Source organism: Tupaia chinensis, unplaced genomic scaffold, assembly GCF_000334495.1.
Source record: "Tupaia chinensis unplaced genomic scaffold, TupChi_1.0 Scaffold000341_1, whole genome shotgun sequence".
In the NCBI taxonomy this organism is placed as follows: domain Eukaryota; kingdom Metazoa; phylum Chordata; class Mammalia; order Scandentia; family Tupaiidae; genus Tupaia; species Tupaia belangeri.
Genome location: NW_006159835.1, coordinates 1,035,219 through 1,057,774, shown reverse-complemented (window position 1 = coordinate 1,057,774; position 22,556 = coordinate 1,035,219). Strand labels below are relative to the sequence as shown.

Below are 22,556 nucleotides of genomic sequence, written 5' to 3'. Positions count from 1 at the left end.
CTTTCACTCAGGTGACTAGCAGATGACGTAATGGCTACATCACTGGAATCCCATGTCAAGCACGATTCGAGTCCCGGACCCGGTGGCTTAAACTCACGCCGGGCGTGTACGCGTGCATGCCCAAGATCCTGAGAGGAAAATGGAGGAGAAGGGATTGTGGTGTGGCCATCCCCGCCTGGGGGGTGATTTCTGGTTTTCTGTCTCTCTGTCCCTATCTTTCTGGCAAGTGCATGTGCCCTATAGCAAAAACCTCTCAAAAAAAAAAAAAAAAGATTCTTTCACTCAGTATCCTTACCTACTTTTGGTGAGCTTAGTGGCTAAGAATACAGGCTGTTTCCAATATTAAAATGACTGTTTAGATTTTAACTTTAGCTCCTTCGATTCTTAGAAATATACCTCTGGGCAAGTTATTTAATTTCCCTAATATCTCAAACCATTGGTGGGAAGATTAAAAAAGATGACTCATAAGAACACAAAACAGTGCTTATTCAAATAAGTACTTAAAAATATGCTGGCTAGTAATCTGGCTCAATATATAATATGAATCAAAAATGGAAATCTGGTAAGATTGAAATGGTCTTTATATTTTATATGTGGGCCAATACAGTAATCATATTTACCATAACAATAAGGTAAAGGAAAACAAGTAGCAATATTCTACGATGAAAATTTAAACTTATGTTAATTCATTTTACTATTCTTTTTTTAAGAATTATTTTATTTAACTTTATTTATTTTATTTTGACCTGATAGGAAGAGGGGGCGGGGGGGAGTAAGAAAGCAAGCTGCCAGGTCTGGGACTTGAACCACAGTCAGCCATGTGGGATTCTAGTGCCTTCACCACCATGCCACCCACCAGCTCCCATATTACTATTCTTACATCTGGAACAATAAACTAGTATGACTTAAACAATCATCTTTTGACTTATAGTTTAAAATTCACATAGCTTAAATTATAGATCATTTATATATGTAAGTTTATTTCTTTGATGACCACATGAGAGAGAGAGAGAGTACTTCCAAAAGAGTCTTGACACTGTTATCTACTTCTAGTTCCAGCCAGCCCTGGACCATGGGCACATGTGTGTCTATTGTACTCAGGGATGTCTCTGGACATGAACCTGGAACCTTCCCATTTGGGTCAGCCTCTCAGAGTGGTAACAACATTTACCACTGTGCCACTGTCTAACTCTAATAATTACTAACATTTTAATCTTAAATAGGTTATTATCATGCCAGGCACGCATGCGTGCATGCCCAAAATCCCAAGATAAGAAAGGAGGAGACGGGATTGTGGTATGGTCATCCCCAATAGGGGGTGATTTCTCATTTTCTGTCTCTCTAGCGAGCACATGCACCCTATAGCAAAAATCTCGCTCTAAAAAAAAAATGTAGTGAGTTTCAATATACTGCTGAAGGAGAAATATGTTTAAGTCACTATGTGACTGGACTAAAATAAACAAAATTGTGACCTCCCAAGGAATTGACTCCCTTTGGCCTATAAACATATCAAACAATCTCCTATTTTTAAAATTAGTAACAGCTTTGAAATGTAGTTCACATATCCTGAAATTCATCCTTCTGAAATTGTGTAATTCATTGGTATTTAGAAAACTTAGTGTATTTATACAACTATCACCACTAATTTATAAACATTTTCATCACCCCCAAAAGAAATGTTAAACCCATTAGTAGTCACTCAGTAGCTGCCCCTCACCTCAGCCCCTGACAACCACTAATCTACTTTCTATCTCTTGCATATTGTGTGTACATTTCATGGATTCATATGGTATGTGACCTTTTATAGGGGTTTCTTCTACTTAGCATGTTGCTTTCAAGGTTCATTCATATGGTAGCATGTATCAGTGCTTTCTTATGGCTGAATAATATTCCATTGTATGGCTATAGAACATTTTGTTTATCAATATGATTACCTAATGGACATCCGAGTTGATCAACTGATGGACACCTGGGTTGTTTCCACATTTTAGCTATTAAGAATAATGCTCCTATGAGCATTCATGTACAGGTTTCTGTGCAGATACATGTTTTCAATTTTCTTGAGTATACTTAGTATTGGAATTATTGGGTCATATGGTTAACTCCATGTTTAACTTTTTGAGAAAATGGCAAACTCTTCCAAAGTGAGTATGCCATTTCACAATACTTCTAGCAATGCATGAGGGTTCCCATTTTTCCACATCCTCACTAACACTTGTTATTATCTGTCTTTCTCATTTAGCATTCTAGTGAGTCTGACGTTATCTCATTGTGGTAACAGCCTTTCTTAACTACTCTTTTGTACTGGGTTGAACAGTGTTTCTCTAATCTCATGTCTACTGGTACCAGTCACACTGGATTAGAGTGGGCCCTAAATTCACCGACTGGCGATCGCAGTTCACGTCCCGGACCTGGTGGCTTAAACTCACACCAGGCGATCCCAAGAGGAGAATGGAGGAGAAGGGATTGTGGCGTGGCCATCTCCCCTAGGGGGTGATTTCTCTCTTTCTGTCTCTCTGTCTTTCTCTGTCTGTCGGGCGAGCACACACGCCCTATATCAAAAACCTCTCCAAAAAAAAAAAAAATTCACAACTGGGATCTTTATGAAAGAAAGGAGGTGGAAATTAACATACAGAGACACAGAGGGAAGACAGCAGAAAGAAACAGAGAGAGGTGGGGAAAGTGAAAAAGTACCGCCCCAGGAGGGATGGCCATGCCACAATCTCTTCTCCTCCATTATCTTGTGATTTAAGGCATGTATGCACGGATGTCCAGCATGATTTTCAAACTGCCAGGTCCAGGACTCGCATCATGGACAACTATGTGGGAGTTGTCCCAGCACCCATCATGCCACCTGCTAGTCCCATACCTAATGTGTTTTCAAGCTGCCAGGTCTGGTACTCAAACCGTGTGTAGATGGTCATGTGGGATCCAGCCACCTTAACCACAATGCCACCATCTGTCCCCAAAAATCTTTTCTGAATTCAATAGAGAACAAAGTTCATGGGAACCAAGGGAACTAACCCTAAAGAGTGACAAGGCACTCTGAGGAGTGATGGGACTAGAAACTGTCACATTTTTGGCAGAGTACAGCAAAAAGAAGTATCCACCACAGATGCAAATAAGAAAACAACATTTCTTTCTTTCTTTTTTAATGACAAAGAATGGGAGAGATGGAAAGGGGTCAAGATTTCTTTACTACTACTTACAGCTCTGCTGCTGTATAAAGTCACCAAATTATATATATTTTACTCAACAAAAATTATATTCCAATAAACCTGATTTTAAGTGCTTAGCTTTCTACAGGTAGTCAGAGTCTCTACTATCTTTCCAACTTATCCTCCACTCCTCTCTTCACCTACCTACCACATTAGCTAAATCTTTGTTGTTATTAACAACAAAAGCATTTGGACCAGCAGTTAGCGTAATGGCTATGTCGCTGGACTCACACATAGTCGACTGCGGTTCACGTCCTGGACCTGGTGGCTTAAAACTCACGCCGGGCGCGTGTGCGTGCATGCCCAAGATCCTGAGAGGAGAATAGTGGAGAAGGGATTGTGGCATGGCCATCCCCCCTGGGGGGTGATTTCTCGTTTTCTGTCCCTTTGTCTGGCTCTGTCTGTCTGGTGAGCGTACACGCCCTATAGCAAAAACCTCTTACAAAAAAAAAAGCATTAGTAGTCAATATTTACTGGAACTTTCTTCTGTAGCCAGACTAATGAAAAAAGAAAAGCACTCTCTATATATTATTGCATTAATTCTCACTATCGCCTTATGGTAGGCTCTACTATTAACCTCATACAGAGAAAGAAACTGAGGCTTAAGGAAATTAATAATTTGCCCAAGTCCTTCAATGGCTAATATATGACAAATATGGGATTTAAACTTAGATCTACCTGACTCCAAAACCTGACACCAGATTATTTTAGGATTTCTGCCAACATGTTTGCTCATAGTGTTAGCTAAGAGACCTGTACTTCTACTTCATTTGCCCTAACCCTAACTATCTTCATTCATTCATTCATTTATTATGTTGAGAGTTTTTTGCTCTAGAGCATGTGGACTTGCTGGAGACAGAGAGAGACAGCGAGAATGAAAGTGAGAAATCATCTCCCAGTAGGGATGGCCACACCACAATCCCTTCTCTTCCATTCTCCTCTTGGGATTTTGAGAACACACACTCATGCACCTGGTGTGAGTTTCAAGTCATTCGGTCTAGGACTCTTGGACCATGGTCGGTCATGTGGGAGTCCAGCACCACAACCACTATGTCACCTGCTGGCCCCATCCTATCTATCTTTAAAAGCAAAAAATTATATTCATGCCTCATCTACAAAGCTTTCCCAGATCTTCCTCTCCAGCTGGCAACTTTATTCCAATGCATTAAGATTAATTCTTTACTTATAACACTTTGCGTGTTCTGCCTCCTGTTGTACTTACTGATATACTTCCCCTACTAGATATATTTCTATTTGAGAACAAGATTGAAGACCTATTTGCTGTGCTGTATCTATTACCTAACACAATGGTTTGTACATAACTTACTGAATAAATGAATAAACAAATGGTGGCTAGAACATTAGTCTAGCTGTTAGTATAATTAGTGTTTCTTTCTATCCAAGCAATGGTATCTTTGCTTATCAACTTCTTAGAATTTTATTACCTCCTGAGAATCAGCCCAAATTTCATTACTGCATCATCCTTTCCAGTTAAGAAAATGAAAAGCTAAAAGCTCAAAGGCATACCCAAACTAAATACTGTTTGCTATTTCAGTATGAATTAAAAACAGGGTCAAACTCCTGGGCAACACATGAAAAGAAATAGGGCAGGGAATGGGAAAGATGGACTTGTTAGTGCTAGGATACTGTAACATGCTAAGGTAGAATCACTAGTGGGGAAGACAAGAGAGAGAATGCTATGTCATAAAAGCCTGGCCACATTTTCCAACAAGTCAACGATATTTAAAAAATAATAAAAAACAGGGGTCAGCAGATGGCATAGTGGTTATGTTGCTGGACTCTTGTATGGCTGACTGTGATTCAAATCCTGGATCCAGTGGAATGAAACTAATGCCAGGCATGTGTTAGTGTGTGACCAAGATCCCAGGAGGAAAAGGGATTGCGGAGTGGCCATCCCCCCAGTGGGTGAGTTCTCATTTTTACCTCTAGCTGTTTCTGTCTCTCTGGCGAGCGCATGTGCCCTAAGGTAAAAACCTCTACGAAAAATAAAAAATAAAGATAGGGAAAAGGGTGAAGGGTATTCTAGTGTATAAAAGAATTAAAATAACCAAATGTAACGTACAGACCACATAGAAACTTTTGTTCAAATAACCGATTGTAAGAAAATATTTTGGGACAACTGGTTAAGTTTCAAATAGGAGGACAGACAATGGACGATACTGAGAGTTACTGTTAATTTTGTTAGGTATGATCACTGTAGTGTGTGTGTATAAAAATGCATTCTTAGTTTTTAAAAATACATACTTAGGTACTTAGAAATAAGCTACCATAATGCCTCTATCCTATAAAAATCTAGCTACCGTCACAATTCTTGTTCAAAACTCTGATGATCACAATGAAAAATTAAAGTCAAAGTTTTAAAAGTGCTGGCATTTTTTTAAAATTTTGCTTTATTACATTCCACAGCCTAATAGTGGTTCCACCATTTACCATTTGTGTTATTCTATATCGTTAGCTCTATACAGGTCCTCTACCTTCTTAGAGGGTAAGCATCTTCTTCTTTTTTTTTTTTTTTTTCTTTGTTGGGGGGTTTGCTATAGCATACATGCACTTGCAAGAGAGACACAGAGAGACAGAAAGTGAGAAATCACCCCGTGGGGGTATGGCCACATCACAATTCCTTCTCCTTCATTCTCCTCTTGGGATCGCGGGCACACATGCACACATGCCCAGTATGAGTTTAAGCCACCAGGTCTGGGACTCAAACTCTGGTCAACTACATGGGAGTACAGTGACATAACCATTGTGCCATCTGCTAGTCCCAGATGGTAAGCTTAAGAGCAGACAATGTGTTATTGACTTTTGGTACACAGAAGATTGCAAATATGTCAGAAAGGAAACTGGTAGAATTAGAACTGCTTTCGAATTTTAGCTTATACTTGGCACTCACAGAGAAAATACAAAATTTCTAAACAATAATCATTTTTCTCCATATAAAACTGAAATTAACGGGCAAAACATAGTATGTTATATTTGCATATATGTTTGTACATAACTATAAATTCCTTAAACTTCTTAAAAGTGAAACATAAAATAACTATGCTACACCAGAAGTTCTCGAAGTATGGTCTGGGACACACAGACCCTTTCAGGGAATCTGAGAAGTAAAAGCTATTTTCATAGTAATACTAGGATGTTATTTATTGTTTTTATTTAATTTTCTCATGATTGAATAGTGGGGATTTTTACATGACTTGCAATGATGTCATCATCACTCTTTTTTTTTTTGGAGAGGTTTTTGCTATAGGGCATGTACACTCACCAGAAAGACAGAGAGAGACAGAGAGACAGAAAGCAAGAAATCACCCCCCACCTCCGCCTGGGAGTTGGCCATGCCACAATCCTTTCTCCTCCATTCTCCTCTTGGGATCTTGGGCACACATGCACACATACCAGCATGAGTTCAAGCCACCAGGTCTGGGACTTAAACCATGGTCGACTACATGGGAGTCCAGCAACATAGCCATTATGCCAACTGCTGGTCCCACATCACCGCTCTTAAGACTAATAGAATGTATGTTTGTGTATTCTTGTGTTTTAATAAATTTCTTAGTCTCAGTTTCTACTATGGTACTTATTGGTAGTACAAACTGCATAAACGAAAGCTCTTTAGAGTCCTCATTTATTTATTTTGTTTTTTAGAGAACTATTTTATTTTTTAAGGTTTTTCTTATCTTTTCTTTCTTTGAGAGGTTTTTGCTATAGGGTGTGTGTGCTCGCCAGAAAGACAGAGAGAGGCAGAGAGACAGAAAGTGAGAAATCATCCCCCCAGGGGGATGGCCATGCCACAATCCCTTCTCCTCCACTCTCCTCTTAGGATCTTAGGCACGAATGCACACACGCCTAGTGTTAGTTTAAGCTGCTGGGTCAGGGACTCGAACCACGGTCGACTACTTGGGAGTCCAGTGACATAGCCATTACACCAACTGCTGGTCCCATATTTTTAATGTTTTTAAAATGAATTAATTAATCTATTTATTTTAATTTGACCAGAGAGGGACAGAGTGAGAGAGCGAGCGAGAGAGAGAGAGAGAGAGAGATAAAGTGAGAAGGCAAGCTGCTGGGTCTAGGACTTAAAACGCGGTCAGCCATGTAGGAATCAAGTACCCTAACCATCATGCCACCTGCCAGCCCCCAGTCCTCATTTATTTATTTATTTATTTAATTTATTGGAGAGATTTTCGCTATAGGGCGCATGCGCTCGCCAGACAGACAGAGAGAGACAGAGAGACAGAAAGCGAGAAATCACCCCCCAGAGGGGATGGTCACGCCACAATCCCTTCTCCTCCATTCTCCTCTCGGGATCTTGGGCACGCACGCACACACGCCCGGCGTGAGTTTTAAGCCACCGGGTCTGGGACGCAAACCGCGGTCGACTACGTGGGAGTCCAGCGACATAGCCATTACGCTAACTGCTGATTCCCTCCTCATTTATTTTTAAGAATGTAAAAAAGTCCAGTGACTGAAACTTGAGACCAATCAAACAAAAATGAGTTCATTTTCCAAGTGTTCCTTTCTCACTGGCATCTTCACAGATTAAGGTACGTGTCTAATTTGGGTAAAGGGGCGTCACTTACTTGCCCTTTTAATCTTATATGCTTACTGCTCCTGATGGTTCAGAATCTGAAGAACTTAAGTAGGAGGAAAAGAAATCAAATTACCTTACTTAGCAAAGTTACCCTAAATGTGATCTTGGGCAAAAAACAAATACTAAATATACCTTCAAATTTTCAAGTTATGAATCTTCTGCTTTTACCCTAAGATGTGTACCAAAGAACTTAGGAAAAGAAATGAGTAAAGGATAAGGCAAAAGTGATTGGGTCTATAAATATTTGTCTGAAGACAATCTCTCAGTATAATTAAGAATTCTTTAGGGATCATCATTTCATTTGATGACCTAATGAGAATGAAAAACAAACAAGAAATGAATATAGAGATTGATTATATAAGGGAAATAATGCAGCACTTTGAACTGCATTTTTAGCTAGGAAAGTAAAGTAACACACTTCATCTCAAATAACTTCTATTTTGATCTTTGTTGTTTCTATTCTTTGGAATCCTTTCAAGCTAAAATCTGCTTTAAAGGAGGTACGTATCTGTGAATGCAGCTAAGTTAAAAATACTTCTATGTAGGGTTTCTATCATCCTTGCATCATCTCCCCTACTTCCATCAGACCCTTAGAAGATGAGTATCAACTATTTGGAAAGTCTGGAAAATTAAATTGGGTTGTTTTTTAAACCTTGAAGTATTTGATTTGTTATACAACTGCAGTTTGACCACTATGGAGGCCATGACCAGAAGAAATGGTCACATTTTACTGAAAAAAAAAAAAAAAATTTAAATCCTACTAACTGGTAAATATTTTCTGAGAATTTAGATTATCATATCATATCATGTTTATAGAGGATTCCCTATGAAATGCAAAGCATGATGCTTTTTAAGGAAAGCCCCCAAATTTCTATATACCATTACCTTGGATAACAGCTTGTCAAATAAGCTATCCATTATCGCTACAAGCTTTGCTGATATTTCGGCTATGTGATCATGGTAGTCCTGTAATGAGAAATAATATTGTGTTTTAAAGTCCCTCAGATATATCTTAAAAATTACTTAACAAGTAAGGAACTAAATTTATGAAACTCCAATAGAAAATATATGAAAAAGTACCTTAGTGATATGATCAAAATGCCTAAGCATGCTGTATTGCTTAGGTGGTAATCGAGCTGCAAAATGAGCCCGGATCACAGGAATGTAGTGCACGATTAACTGCAAACATCGGGAAGAAAGAGCTGACGATCCAGGGAACAAATGAAGAAACAAACAAAAAAGATATCAGTTTATTTTAATTACATAGCAAATTAAGTTTAAAAATGGCAGTTTTATACAGATCCCTGTTTATTTCATGCACAAAGAGCACCATATTTCACTTTGCTTACAAAAAAAAATTCGGTATGAATAATATAGTGAACATACACTTTTCCAATGGACTCCAGTTATGAGAATTCCTGGCATGAGGATGCTGACAAGGTAACCAATAATTTTCTGACATTCAGATAAAGTACCACCCCAAAGTACTGCATTCACATTACATCTTAACATTTTCTTCCTTTTTTTTTATATTTTTTTATTTTGGAGAGGTTTTTGCTATAAGGCGCGTACGCTCGCCAGACAGAGAGAGACAGAGAGACAGAAAGAGAGAAATCACCCCCCGGGGGGATGGCCATGCAGCAATCCCTTCTCTTCCATTCTCCTCTCAGGATCTTGGGCATGCATGCACACACACCCGGTGTGAGTTTAAGCCACCGGGTCCAGGACTCAAACCGCGGTCGACTATGTGGGAGTCCAGCGACATAACCATTATGCTAACTGCTGGTCCCCATCTTAACATTTTCTACAGTGGTACAACTTCCAAATAACTTAAAACTTGTCAGACTAGACGTTTCTTATAACATTTCCCCAGAGGTAGGTTTTCAATTATAACAATACATGAGAATGTGAACTAACTTTTGCACTTTTAGAGCCTTTGGTTAGAGCCATGAAAACATCAGGTACAAAAACATGATGAGTACAATGACATTATTGTAACATCTCAGCACGTGAATAAAATGCAAGAATCCATACCCAAATTTTTTGTAGTTATTGTTTTCAGTCCAACAACTTGCAGTGCACCAGCTCCAAGAACCAACTGGCAACTTCTTGAATTGAAGTACTAACAAAGGAAGGAGAAAAAAAAAACCCCAACAATTTATTAAAAACTATTCTTTATATTCTGGCAATGTGTTAATTATTCTAAAAAATACATTCCTCTTTCCTCTCTTTCAAGGACCAAATGAATTTTCTAGTAGAAGCACTTAGGATCTATTTATGTAATAAGAAAAAATGGGGAGAAGGATTCTAAATGATAATTTCACTGTCTTGTAGAAAAAAGGTTGAGAAATTCTAAAAACTGGCTTTCAGAAATTAATCTTTAATTTGCATTTACAAAACTAGTTCAACTTCAGTCATTCTTACTGTAAAGTCCTATTTTCAAAAGAGTAACAAAAATCTTCCTCAACTAAAACATTACAGATCAAGTTCAGGACACAGGTAATTAAAAGATTAGAGGTTTGAAAACATAAAGCCTTTCCTCCATGCTACCAGTTAAAAATACCTGTTAATATGAATTGGTTGAATAAAATTATCACGTTTTCATTTTACATCAATAGTTTGGAAAGAATGGTGTAAAAAAAATATCTAACCTTAGTGAGATGAATTTTTGTAAAGTTCTGTGAATTTCTTCCATGCACATTTGAAACCAGTCCAGGTTTATGACCTAAGTGGCCTCAGTCATGTTCAGCACCTAACGAACAAATCATCCCGTCTCTAATGTCATTAACAACTCTATGGGTGTCATGAGGAATCACTACATGTGGGGTGAGAAGGAAATGGGTAGCCTTTCTCCAGTAACATGTAGTGATTCAACCACAATCAAATGTGGCAAAATTAATGTCTTAAAGATTTCTTGACCTTAAACTGTCTCAGAGTTGAACTGTCACATCCTAATGAATGAACTCTTCCAAGTATTTTTCCTTAACATGTGAAATCATACATACCTTTAATAAATCTGACAGACGAGTAAGCATGTCAGTAGTAACAGATGGGATGTTATCCACACACTGGCAATATTCAAGGATAATTCTTATTAACAGCAATACAGTTCTATAAGAAAAGAAAGAAAACCAAGTAATCAATAAAGACAAAAAAATAAAGCTGTTTTCCCATGCAAAAATCAAGTTTCTTATTAGTAGAGTGGATCTCTGAAGATATACTGGTCTTGGTAAGTTAAATTATATATTTCATCTACAAGTACAGTAAGTTCTGAACTAATATGAAGCAAGAGAAGCAGCTGGGATATAAAATTTGGGGAGGCACTTATTCTCAGAGCTGTGCAATTACAGGGTCAGCACTTACACCAAACTGAGAAAGAATACCTCCTTAAATTTTGTACTACAGGCAAAGCACTTTCAGTGTGACATTCTTACCAAGGAAGTTTCATTCCTTGGCCAATTCAGAAACACTGACAAAAAGACTACCCTGTTTTTCTGACTACCTACATACTAGGTTCTCGCTCATAACTATTATGTTAATAAAGGGAACCCAGTCCAGATTTTCTTAGTGAGATGAAAGAGAAGTTATAGTGGTTTCTAAAGACAAAATATCATTCTAAGAAGTTTATTACACGCCATTCCATGACATGGTGGTTAATGTGGCTGGGTCCCATATGGCCAAGCATGCAGTTCAAGTCCCAGATCTAGCAGCCTGAAATTCGTGCCAGGCACATGTGTGCATGCCCAAAATCCTGAGAGAATTAAGGAGAAGGAATTGCAGCATGATGGCCATCTCCCCCGACGGATGCTTTCTCCACACACTCCGCCCCACCCCCCACCCCATCTCTCTCCAGTGAGCTCATGCAGCCTGTGGCAGATTAAAAACAAAACAAAACAACAACAACAAAAAACTTTACTGGTAGGTCACAGAAGGTTCTACAAAGATGAAAAGTTAACAGATTTATAGGTCACATACACATTAAAAAGATACACTACTAGGCCAGTTGCAGTGGTGCACTGATAATGTAATGCTCTGTGATGCTGAGACCACATAGGAAGGTCCCCAGTTCATGTCCTGCGGTCTCCTTGCCCATGCATGCATGTGTATGCCCATGAGCCTGACTAGCTGGGGGTGGATCATGGCATGAAGACCTGATGGGGTGCCTGTCTCTTTTTCACCCTCACTCATTGTCTCCCTCTCTTTCATGGAAGAAATAAATAAGAAAACTTATTAATACTACTGAATAAAAGACATACTACTGTGAAAGGTAATAAGATTGATATTAAAGGAGAAAGACTGATTCATTATAGGACATCTAAGTTTGGTGTGAAACTCAGAAATTAGAGATCTATGTAAAATAACGGGTTAATAAAATTCTTAAGAATATAAAGAACTTGGACTCTCATGTATTTGACCCTGGCTTGAATCCTGGACCTGGCAGCTTAAAACTCATACTGGGTGCATGTGCATGCATGCTCAAAATCCCAAGAAGAGAATGGAGAAGGGTGGCCACCCATCCTGGAGAGTGATTTCTTGCTTTCTGTCTCTGTTTCTGTTGCTCCAGTGAATGCACGCACCCTACAGCAAAAAATCTCTCTCTTAAAAAAAAGAGTATCAGGAACTAACAATTCAAGAAAGACAGTGTCTAGTCTTTATAATAGCTTACCTGTCACTTTCCAGAATACTCCTATAGTCTGCTTTCCTAGGCATAAGTCCATTGCCTATCTTTTGTAATCTTCTCTCATAAGATATAATTGTCCCCTTCTAACCAGGGAATTCAATTTTTTGGCAATAGCCTCTTTGCATAAAGAGCCAGAAAACGAAAAAGCCAGAGGGGACCACTTCATCGAGCACATGAAAAGTAAGCAGCTAATGGGTAGTTAAGGAGGGCAATCACAGTTAGATTGAAGGAATGTGATTATAGAAAGGTTGTAAAAAGTTTTGTCCTACTAGAAAACCAAGATTCCAGAAGAGAAAAGAACGGAGGCTTTATTTTAAGAATGGGCATACTGGGACCAGCAGTTAGTTTAATGGCTCTATCGCTGGACTCCCACATAGTCGACTGCGGTTCGCATCCCGGACCCGGTGGCTTAAACCTCACGCCGGGTGCATGTGCGTATATGCCCAAGATCTCTAGAGGAGAATGGAGGAGAAGGGATTGCGGCATGACCATCCCCCCTGGGGGGTGATTTCTTGCTTTCTGTCTCTATGTCTCTCTCTGTCTGTCTGGCGAGCGCATGTGCCCTATAGCAAAAACCTCTCCAACAACAAAAAAAAAAAAAGAATGGGCATACTGGGACTGGCAGGTGGCATGGTGGTTAAGGGTGCTGGACTTCCACATAGCTGACCACAGTTCAAGTCCCAGACCTGGTGGCATGTTTTCTCACTTTCCCTCCCTCTTTCTCTCTCCCTCTCTCTCTCTGTCCCTCTCTGGTTTAAAATAATAATAATAATAATGCATACACTTCAAAGACTTGATTGAATACAGATTGAGACAAAGCATCAAATCTATATACACTTTTTCTTTTTTTTGGTAGGCTTTTGCCATAGGATGCGTGTATTCACCAGAGAAAGAGAGACAGGGAATGAGAAAGTGGGCCCAGGGACCATGCCACGATCCCTTCTCCTTCATTCTCCTCCCAGGATGTTGAGCACATGCACATATGTACCTCGCATGATTTTCAGGTCTGGGACTTTAACTGTCAGCCATGTGGGAATTCAGTGCCTTAACCACCACACCACCTGCTGGCCCCTCTATACATTCTTTTAAAGTATATATAATATTGTTAAAAAAAATTAAAATAGTAAGACATGATCCTCACCTTTGAGGAACTCAAAATCTAACCAAGGAGACATACACATGTCTTATGTTAGGGTAAATGCCATGATAAAGGCACATAAAGTTACATTCTTCTTGGAGGGAGTGGTTATTTCTAAAAAAGACTCTGTGAGAAAAGAAGCAAAGAAGAAAGTAAAGAAGAATGCTGGTCTAGATATTGAGTTAGACCTAGATTCGAATTCTTACCCTATTTGGGTTACTTTCTATTAACTATTTCAGTATCAATTCTCTAACTATAAAAGGAAAATGATAATCCTGATATTTTTATTTCAAAGAGTGGTTGTAAATATCAAATGAGATCATATATATGAAAATACTTAGACTGTGAAGTACTGTTAAAGAATATGAAGTTTTTTTAAAAAAACATGGGGCCAGCCCTTGTGGCCTACTGGGTAAGAGAACCAGATACCACATGGCTAACCAGAGTTCAAATCCCAGCATAGGCAGAATGAAAAACATGCTGGGCATGTGTGTGCGTATACCCCAAATCCCAACAAAATTATGAATGAAGAAAAGAGATTGAATGTGACCATATTCCATTGGGAAATATTTTCTCTCTCTGTCTGTCTCTCTTTCTCTATCAAGGTTGACACCCTCTGGCAATTAAAGAAAAAAACACGAAGACATTATTTTGATTACCAATTTTGTTAAAGGCATGTAGTACCCACTATGCTGGAATTTGTATTTTTTATTTTTACCAATAAAAATATTTTTTTTATTTTTACCAATAATTTATTTAAAAAAATTTTTTTTATTGGTAAAAGAACCAATGATTCAAATGATGATGATTAAAAAAATAACAAGAGGATAACTATCCCTTATTCAAAATGCTTGGGAGCAGAAGTACTTCAGATTTTAGATTTTGTTTTTAAATTTTGGAAAATGTCCATATACATGAGATATTTTGAGAATGAGACCCAATCTATCATGAAAATTATTTATGTTTTATATACACCTTATATACATAGTCTAAAGGTAATTTCATACAATATTTTTGTATTGTAGCATTTTTTGACTGTGACTCATCACATAAGATCAGGTATTAAATTTTCTACTTGTGGTATCCAGTAGACACTCGGAATGCTTCAGATTTTATAGGAATATCTAAACTGTACCAACAATATTAATGTATTAGGTGCTAGAACTGTGCTAAATGCTTTACATACATTTTTCTGCTTAATGTTTACAATAATTTTATGTATGGTAATAGTTTCCACAGTTTTGGGGCTCCAGAATCCACAACTTGAACTACTATGCTACGTCATAAATTATGAAAGCTGTAGGAAAAAAGAGCCTGGGATAGTAATAATGCCACAGAGCCACTGCATCACCCTTGGATCATCTGGATTTCCTGTTCTATGAGAAAAATCAAGCCCTTTCTGTTTATCCAGTATAGTACTTTGTGGATAAAGTACACTATAGAATATAGAAAATGAAAAGGAATTCATAAAATTTTCTTTAAATTCTTTATAGAATTAAAAATCACTAATTCAGAATTTCCACTACACTTCATGGAGGAATTAGAAGACTTATATTTTAAATAATGAACTCAACTAATAAATAAAAATATCACTCACCCAACAACAGCATACTGTTGCCCCTCAACAATGAGAACTTCCGCTGGTTTTCTTTCTTCTACAATGAGAAGGTAAAGCAAATAAATGAGACAGGGTACAAGATGAAACAAGATACTGGGGCAAAAACTGAAAGAGATCATTCCTATCCAGGGCCCAGAACCACATCATTTCTGAAAATAACTCTCTAGTTGGGAAACAATGTGGCACAGAGTAAGTAAACTATATTGGGTTTAGACTTAAAGATATTTGATACCAATAGTGCCAACTTCTGGATGTATAGCTTTGGGTCAATTACTTAACCTCTTTGAGCCTCAATATCTGTATCTATTAAGTATCTGTTTTTTAGGACTATTATGATGGTAGAGATAATAATTATAAACTATCTTATCCTAAGGGCATGGCATGTGGTACGTAATGAGTTAAAAAAAAATTATTGGGACCGGCAGGTGGCACGGTGGTTGGGGCGCTAGACTTGCACATGGCAGACCATAGTTGAAGTCTCAGACCCAGCGGTTTGCTTTCTCACTCCCCCCCACCCTGTTTCTCTCTGGTCAAATTAAAATAATAATAATAATAATAATAATAATAATTAAATAAGTATTTTAAAAATTATTAGTTTGTAAAGACAAAATTAATATATCAACTAATTGTCCTCATTATTATCATTCTTCTTAAAATATGAATTAATTACGGAACCAGCAGATGATGTAATGGTTATGTCGCTGGACTCCCACATACTCAACTGTGGTTTGAGTGCCATACCCAGCAGCTTAAAACACACTGGACATGTGTGCCTATGTACCCAAAATCCCAAGAGGAAAATGGAGGAGAAAGGACTGTGGAGTGGCCATCCCTCTCCCACCGCCAGCGGGGTGATTTCTCACTTTCTGTCTCTCTGGCAAGCACACACTCCCTAGAGCAAAAATCTCTCTTAAAAAAAAAAAAAGAAGAAGAAGAATATGAGTTAATTCCTAAATTCATTGAGAGGTTATGTATTTAATTCTCAAAATTTCAACCCAAAAGTTACATTATTTTCAACATTTGACATTTTTAATTATTCATTATAAAACAAAATTCAGTGTATTGAGGTGAAAAGAATAGTGGACTAGATTATTGTCCTGAATCAGCCAAAATCATTACGTTACCATGGATAAATAATTTTGTTTTCCTATGCTTGAAATCCTGTAAACTCTAAAACATGAAATGTTTACTTCCTCTTTTCTTTCAAGCAAAGTCCAATGTAGTATAATTTCTAATTATAATTTACTGTGTATTTCAGACTAGATTTTTCCTTTTTTTTTTTTTAGGTTTTGGCCATAGGGCACATGTGCTCAGAGAGAAACAGTAAGAAGGAAAGAGAGAAATAACCCCTGTGGGAGGAAGGTCACACTGTAATCACTTCTCTTCCATTCTCCTCCTGAGATTTGGGCACACACACCCATACACCCAGCATGATTCTCAAGCCTCCAGGTCCAGGACTCGAACCAAGATCACCATGTGGGAGTCCAGTGGTTAACCACGATGCTACCTGCTAGCCCCAGACTATAAATTGTTGAGGGTACAGACTGTTTTATTTAGTTCTCTATTTGCAAAGAAGCTGTATAGCATCACAGGTAAATGGACAAAAATCCTGATATGCCTGAATTTGAATACAATGTGGCTTCTACTACCTTACAAAAAACTCTTTAACTTCTTAAATAGATTAAGGCAACAATCTTGCTAATTTCTTATCTTTCTAGCTACCACTTCATCACTTACTTTCCCTTCACAGCCAAATTGTTGAAAAAGTACTTGTCTACCCTTCTTCACCTTTTCAGTTATTGATATTTAGCACTCAACTGCAACCTGACTTTATCTACCACTGACTTACTAAAATTGATCTCCAACATGTCAAACTAATGATCACTATATGGTTTACTGTCCTTCTCTTGTGTTGTGGTTGCATTTTACACAAATGTGAAATGTATAGTTTAAAAATACTTCTATATAGAAATATTAAACTCTCATTAAATTCATAAAATTTGAAACAATGCAACTGCCCCACCATTAAAAATATTCAAAAAGTGGGACTAGCTGCAGATGGCATAATGGTTATGTCACTGGACTTCCATGTAGTCGACTGGTTAAATCCCAGACTCGGCAGCTTGAAACTCATACCAGATACGTGTGCATACATATCCAAAATCCAGAGAGGAGAATGGAGGAGAAGGGATTGCAGCTTGGCTATACCCCCTGGGTGGGGGGAGAGACTTCTCATTTTCCCTCTCCCTATCTCTGTCTGTCTTATCTCTGGCAAGCACACATGTCCTAAGGCAAAACCTCTTAAAAAAGAATTCAAGAATTTCAAAAACTGTCATCTGTTACTCTAGGACATGTTTTAAATCGCTTGCATTATTATCACATGATGACTCCATTTTAACTGGAGTATAAAAATTTCTCCCAGTCATTATATCCCTTTTGAACAAAACCCAACCAATATTTGATGTCAAAGACAATTCTCTCAATGAAACTATTTTTTAGTTCCACGTTCTAAGTATCTTCCTGACTCTCTCTCTGGTTCCGGTTCTTCTTGCTTAGTCTCCTTCATAGTTTTCTCTCTCTACAGTTCTTTCTATTTTAGTTTTCTCTATTATGTAACCATGTTACTTGTATTGCTCACATATTTTTTGGTTTAGTTTATCAGACTTAGCTTCTTTAAAGTAAAATTAGAATTTATCTTTGTCTCAATATATGACACAAAGTAGAAATAAATTAGTGATCACTCAATAAATGCACGTCTCTAAACAACATGGCTATTAAGAATGTAGCTATGAAATTATACAAAGCTGCTTTCAAATCTCAGCTCACCATCTGTGCAAAATTCCTTAACTGCTCCAAACCATAACCCTCCTCACTGTTAAACAAGGTAACCATAGTACCTTCATCACAGCTTGCTATGATGATAAACTGGAGTAAAGCATGTTAAGCACCTGGTCCAGTGTCTGGTGTATGGTTAATACAATAAATATCTGAAGTTGGGAATATTACCTCTAGGCTTTTCAATGGGCATTGTCAATTAAAGAAGTATAAGCACTCATACAAAATAAATATAATAAAATTGGAAGAGAGAATGTGAAAGAATAAACATACCCCCTGACTTTTTTTCAGGTAAAGCAATTTTTCCATCTGATATAGAATCAACAAGATCCTGAAATTCTGCAGGAACATCAGCTTGTTTCCAGCGCTCATTGTCTAACAGGAGGCTGCTCCAAAGTAAAGAGAAAGGAAGGTCAACTTTAACAATATTTCAACACTATCTGCCTTGACTGAAAAGAAAAGGAAGAGCTGAATGATTACATGCCATTTTTAAAATAATAAGCTGAACCATTCATAAACTACCAAAATTCTCAGACAATATTTCCCTTTTTACATGTCTTAGCCTAGCAAAGAGTAACGAAACATAATTTACGTAAGTTTGAGCAGAAAAGCCAGCCTATTGAGGATCTTCCTTTAAGTACTTTAAAAGAAATAAACATTCTAACCTCATTTTCAAAGGCCAAGAAATATGATTATAATTCCATAATCAGCCTTTAATTAAAAAAGAAATTATCAGGAATTTTCACTGGCCAGTCAATTAAGTTACTTCTTTTAAATATAATTTTATTTTATAAAGAGAAAGAAAAAAACTAAAGCACAGAATAGACATGGGATACCTGAGCTTGGTTTTTCTCTCTTCATGAAACCTATTAACAAATTTATTAGCTTGGCTTTGAAGTGCTCCAAGTAATGACATGCTTTTTCTTCCACAGATCTGTTCAGTGTCTAAAATGAATGTTTCCATTAATCTAGAAAGTGTTATAAATTCCATGGAATTTAGCTTCTCAAGAAAGCCATCCTAAATTTGAAAGATAACACAAAAATCATGACAGAGTTAGTGTAACACCAAATGTTTATGAGAATTAAAACCAATCAGCTGAACAAACATTAACACCGATTATATTATTTTATGATCCAAAATATAATTATTATTATTAAAATTATTCTTTATCATTTTAGAAAAAATTTCCAACATCTCAGATGCCGTAATTAAACAAAAAAAGCTGTAGATGTTTAAATTTGATCCTTATATCTTGGTAATAATACAGCAGCACTAATGTATTCAAGTCCTACTCTAAAATTTTCACAATATTGAAGTTTCACTAATTTTATTAACGTGTTAGTCTATATATCTATAAATATATATACATGTACATACTTATAAAATTGTACATTAACTTTCATTAATTAAGGTATACTATTTCAAAATAAGTCCTTTAATTGTTTATCTAAAAAGAATGCTTTAACTTTTTTCTATTTCTTTTAGATTCTTTGACACTTCAACATTTCTTTAGTAGACCACATCAAACAATTAACTTTGCCATTAAGTGTTAAAAATAGAGCATGCCTTATGGAAAACATAGGGATACAAGTGAAGACACAATTCCAGAACTTCAAAATTACTATATTATGTATATAATATAAAATATCTAAAGCTTTAAGAAAATAACTACCTTTGCTCTTGACATGAGAAATTTGACGGCCCGATCATGGCATATATCTGAGGCACTGTACAATAACTCCTGGATATTATTTGCTAGCTTTCCTAGCTCTAAGTCAGTTAATTTCATGTCTTCGCTGACCCTAAAAAAAATGACAAAGAGAGATCTGGTCAGGAAAAACAATAAAAAGTTCCAGAGATTGCTGTGTAACAATGAATATACTTAACACTACTGAACTTCACACTTATAAATGGTAAGATGGGAAATTTCATGGATTTTTTTTTCATGGCAATTAAAATTTTTAAAAAATTTTAAAACTCTCTTTCTAATCTTTTCCATTATTCTTCCATTCCCATTTCCTGCCTGGATTGTGCTCATATTTGCATTTCAATAAACTTAAGACTAAAAAATTATAGATCACTTTTAAAAAGTGAAAAAATAGAAAAATCTACCCCTAGCAAAGTTTAAAACATTTTATTATTGTTTTTGCTTTTTTACCAGAGGGAGTATGTGTTTGCCATAGAAAGAGAGACAGAGAGAGAAAGCAGGAAAAAGCACTTCCCCAGTAGGGTGTGGTCAAGCCGTAATTCCTTCTCCTTCATTTCTCCATCCTTTCATAATTTGGAGCACACAGCACATAAGCCTGGTGCATTTTTCTGGCCTCTGGGATTGGGATTCCAACTGCACAGATGGCTATGTGGGATCCGGATCTCTTAACCAGTAGGCCATGGACCAGTCAATCAGTCATCATTTCTGTATATTCTGCATTATGACACAATTATATATTGTAAAATACGGATACAGAAATAGAGTCCTTGTAGGAAGAATTAGTTAGGCTCATGCATATAAATGTCTGGATAGTTCCCAGACATTCATGAGCCTAGTGAACACAGAAGGAAGCAACTACAGAACCTATGTTTCATGCTGTAAGAGTGTATTACTGGGGAAAGCCAGAGAAGGTTTAAAGTATAATGGGACCCACAACAGAGGTAGGTGGGGAGGGATAAAATCTGTGAGATTGATATGGTTTATAAGAATCCCAAGTGGGGGAACCAGCAGTTAGCGTAATGGCTATGTCGCTGGACTCCCACGTAGTCGACTGCGATTTGCGTCCCGGACCCAGTGGCTTAAAACTCACGCCGGGCGCGTGTGCGTGCTGCCCAAGATTCCGAGAGGAGAATGGAGGAGAAGGGATTGCGGCGTGGCCATCCCCCCTGGGGGGGGTGATTTCTCGCTTTCTGTCTCTCTGTCTCTGTGCCTGTCTGGCGAGTGCACGCGCCCTATAAGGAAAAAAACCTCTCAAAAAAAAAAAAAAAAAAGAATCCCAAATGGTATGGTAGACTGCTAGGTAATTTTCAAAATCTGTTACCTCTTCTGTCATAATAATACTTTTAGCTAGGCAAACTGCCACAACAGTGGCAGAACTGATTTCTTGAGCCATCCTTATAGCTAGATAGAATTATGTAATAATATTCTGCCCAAGAGGATGTGAATGGAAGTAGTAAGTATAAATTCTGGATTGTGCTCGTAAAAAAAAAAATAAATCTAGGTGAACGCAACAGAGAACTAACAAATCTAAAATGTATATGGATTTGCAGAAGACCTAGAACAGTCAAGACAATCACGGAGAAAAGGTAAAAGAAATTACTCTCCCAGATACTTATTTAAAAGCCATAATAATTATAGTAACTAAAACAGTCTTACTTAAGGGGACTGTCTTAAAAAGAGAAAAATGAACAAAATAGAGTCCAGAAACAGACATGCATTTACCTGAATAATTTATTTTTCAGAAGAGTAGTACTACAGAGAAGTAGATAAGATAGTTTTTTAGATATTTTTTCAAAAGCATATTCATATGAGAAAAAAGAAAATTTAATCTCATGTGAAACATAGAAACAAATTTCAAATGGATTATATATCTAAATGTGAATAGCACCAAAGCTTCTAGAAGATAACATAAGAGAGTATTTTCAAGACTTATCAGAGTAGGGAGAGATTTCTGAGCTAGGACACAATAAAGCATAAACCATAAAAGAAATAATAAATATAGAATTATACTAAAATTAAGAACTTTTGTTCACTAAAAACCCCAATAAGAGTGAAAAGTCAATACACAGAATATAAAAAAATATTTGCAATATAGATAATTGACAAAGGGATTGTATTGAGATTATGTAAAGACTCATAAATCAATAAAAGATAAACCAATAGAAAAGTGTGTAAGGGCTTTAAATATCTTCACAGAAGAAGATATCTAAATGGCCAATGAATATATGAAAAGTTGATCTCTTTACAATCTTCAGGGAAATAAAAACTACTATATGTGCAAAATATCCACCAGAATGGCTAACATGTAAAAGACTGACAAAACCAAGAGTGGATGAACATATAGAGTGAGAGAGACAATTCTATACTGCTGATGAGAATGCAAATGAGTACAACTCTTTGAGAAATTTTGACATTAGCTAAATTGACCATTCACATACCTTATTCATCCTATATATATATTCAACAGAAATTCTTGTAATATGTGCACTAAAGATATTCAAAAGAGTGTTCATAACCATCCAAAGTAGAAATAACCCAAATCCCATCAATAGTAGAATGAAAAATACATTGCGATGTAGTCATAAAATGGAATACTTTTATACAAATAAAAATAAAACTAATACTATATGTAACAACTTGAACAAATATTATAAGCATAATGTCGAATGAAAGATATCAGATATACAAAGACGAACACCTGATTCCCTTTACATAAAGTATAAGAATTGAAAAAAACTCTCTGGCTTT

The 22,556-nt window shown here is 36.9% G+C and overlaps 1 protein-coding gene across 7 annotated transcripts in view; it reads right to left on the bottom strand.

The window, feature by feature from the left end:
• The window catches only part of VPS54 (VPS54 subunit of GARP complex), a 75,831-nt gene that overhangs the window by 9,960 nt on the left and 43,315 nt on the right, over positions 1-22,556 (bottom strand). For 5 of the 7 annotated variants that reach the window (XR_003549976.1, XM_027773327.1, XM_027773329.1 and 2 more), the window contains 8 exons: positions 19,773-19,902; positions 18,936-19,117; positions 18,373-18,488; positions 15,244-15,301; positions 10,833-10,938; positions 9,862-9,949; positions 8,908-9,029; positions 8,713-8,793 (listed from right to left, as the gene is read on the bottom strand). Coding sequence is in view for 6 of the 7 variants with exons in the window: in XM_027773327.1 (XP_027629128.1) it covers positions 8,713-8,793; positions 8,908-9,029; positions 9,862-9,949; positions 10,833-10,938; positions 15,244-15,301; positions 18,373-18,488; positions 18,936-19,117; positions 19,773-19,902 (883 nt within the window). In the remaining variant the exon portion in view is untranslated. The remainder of the gene's footprint in view (positions 1-8,712; positions 8,794-8,907; positions 9,030-9,861; positions 9,950-10,832; positions 10,939-15,243; positions 15,302-18,372; positions 18,489-18,935; positions 19,118-19,772; positions 19,903-22,556) is intronic. The other 2 variants (XM_006152192.1, XM_006152193.1) reach the window with 1 other exon arrangement.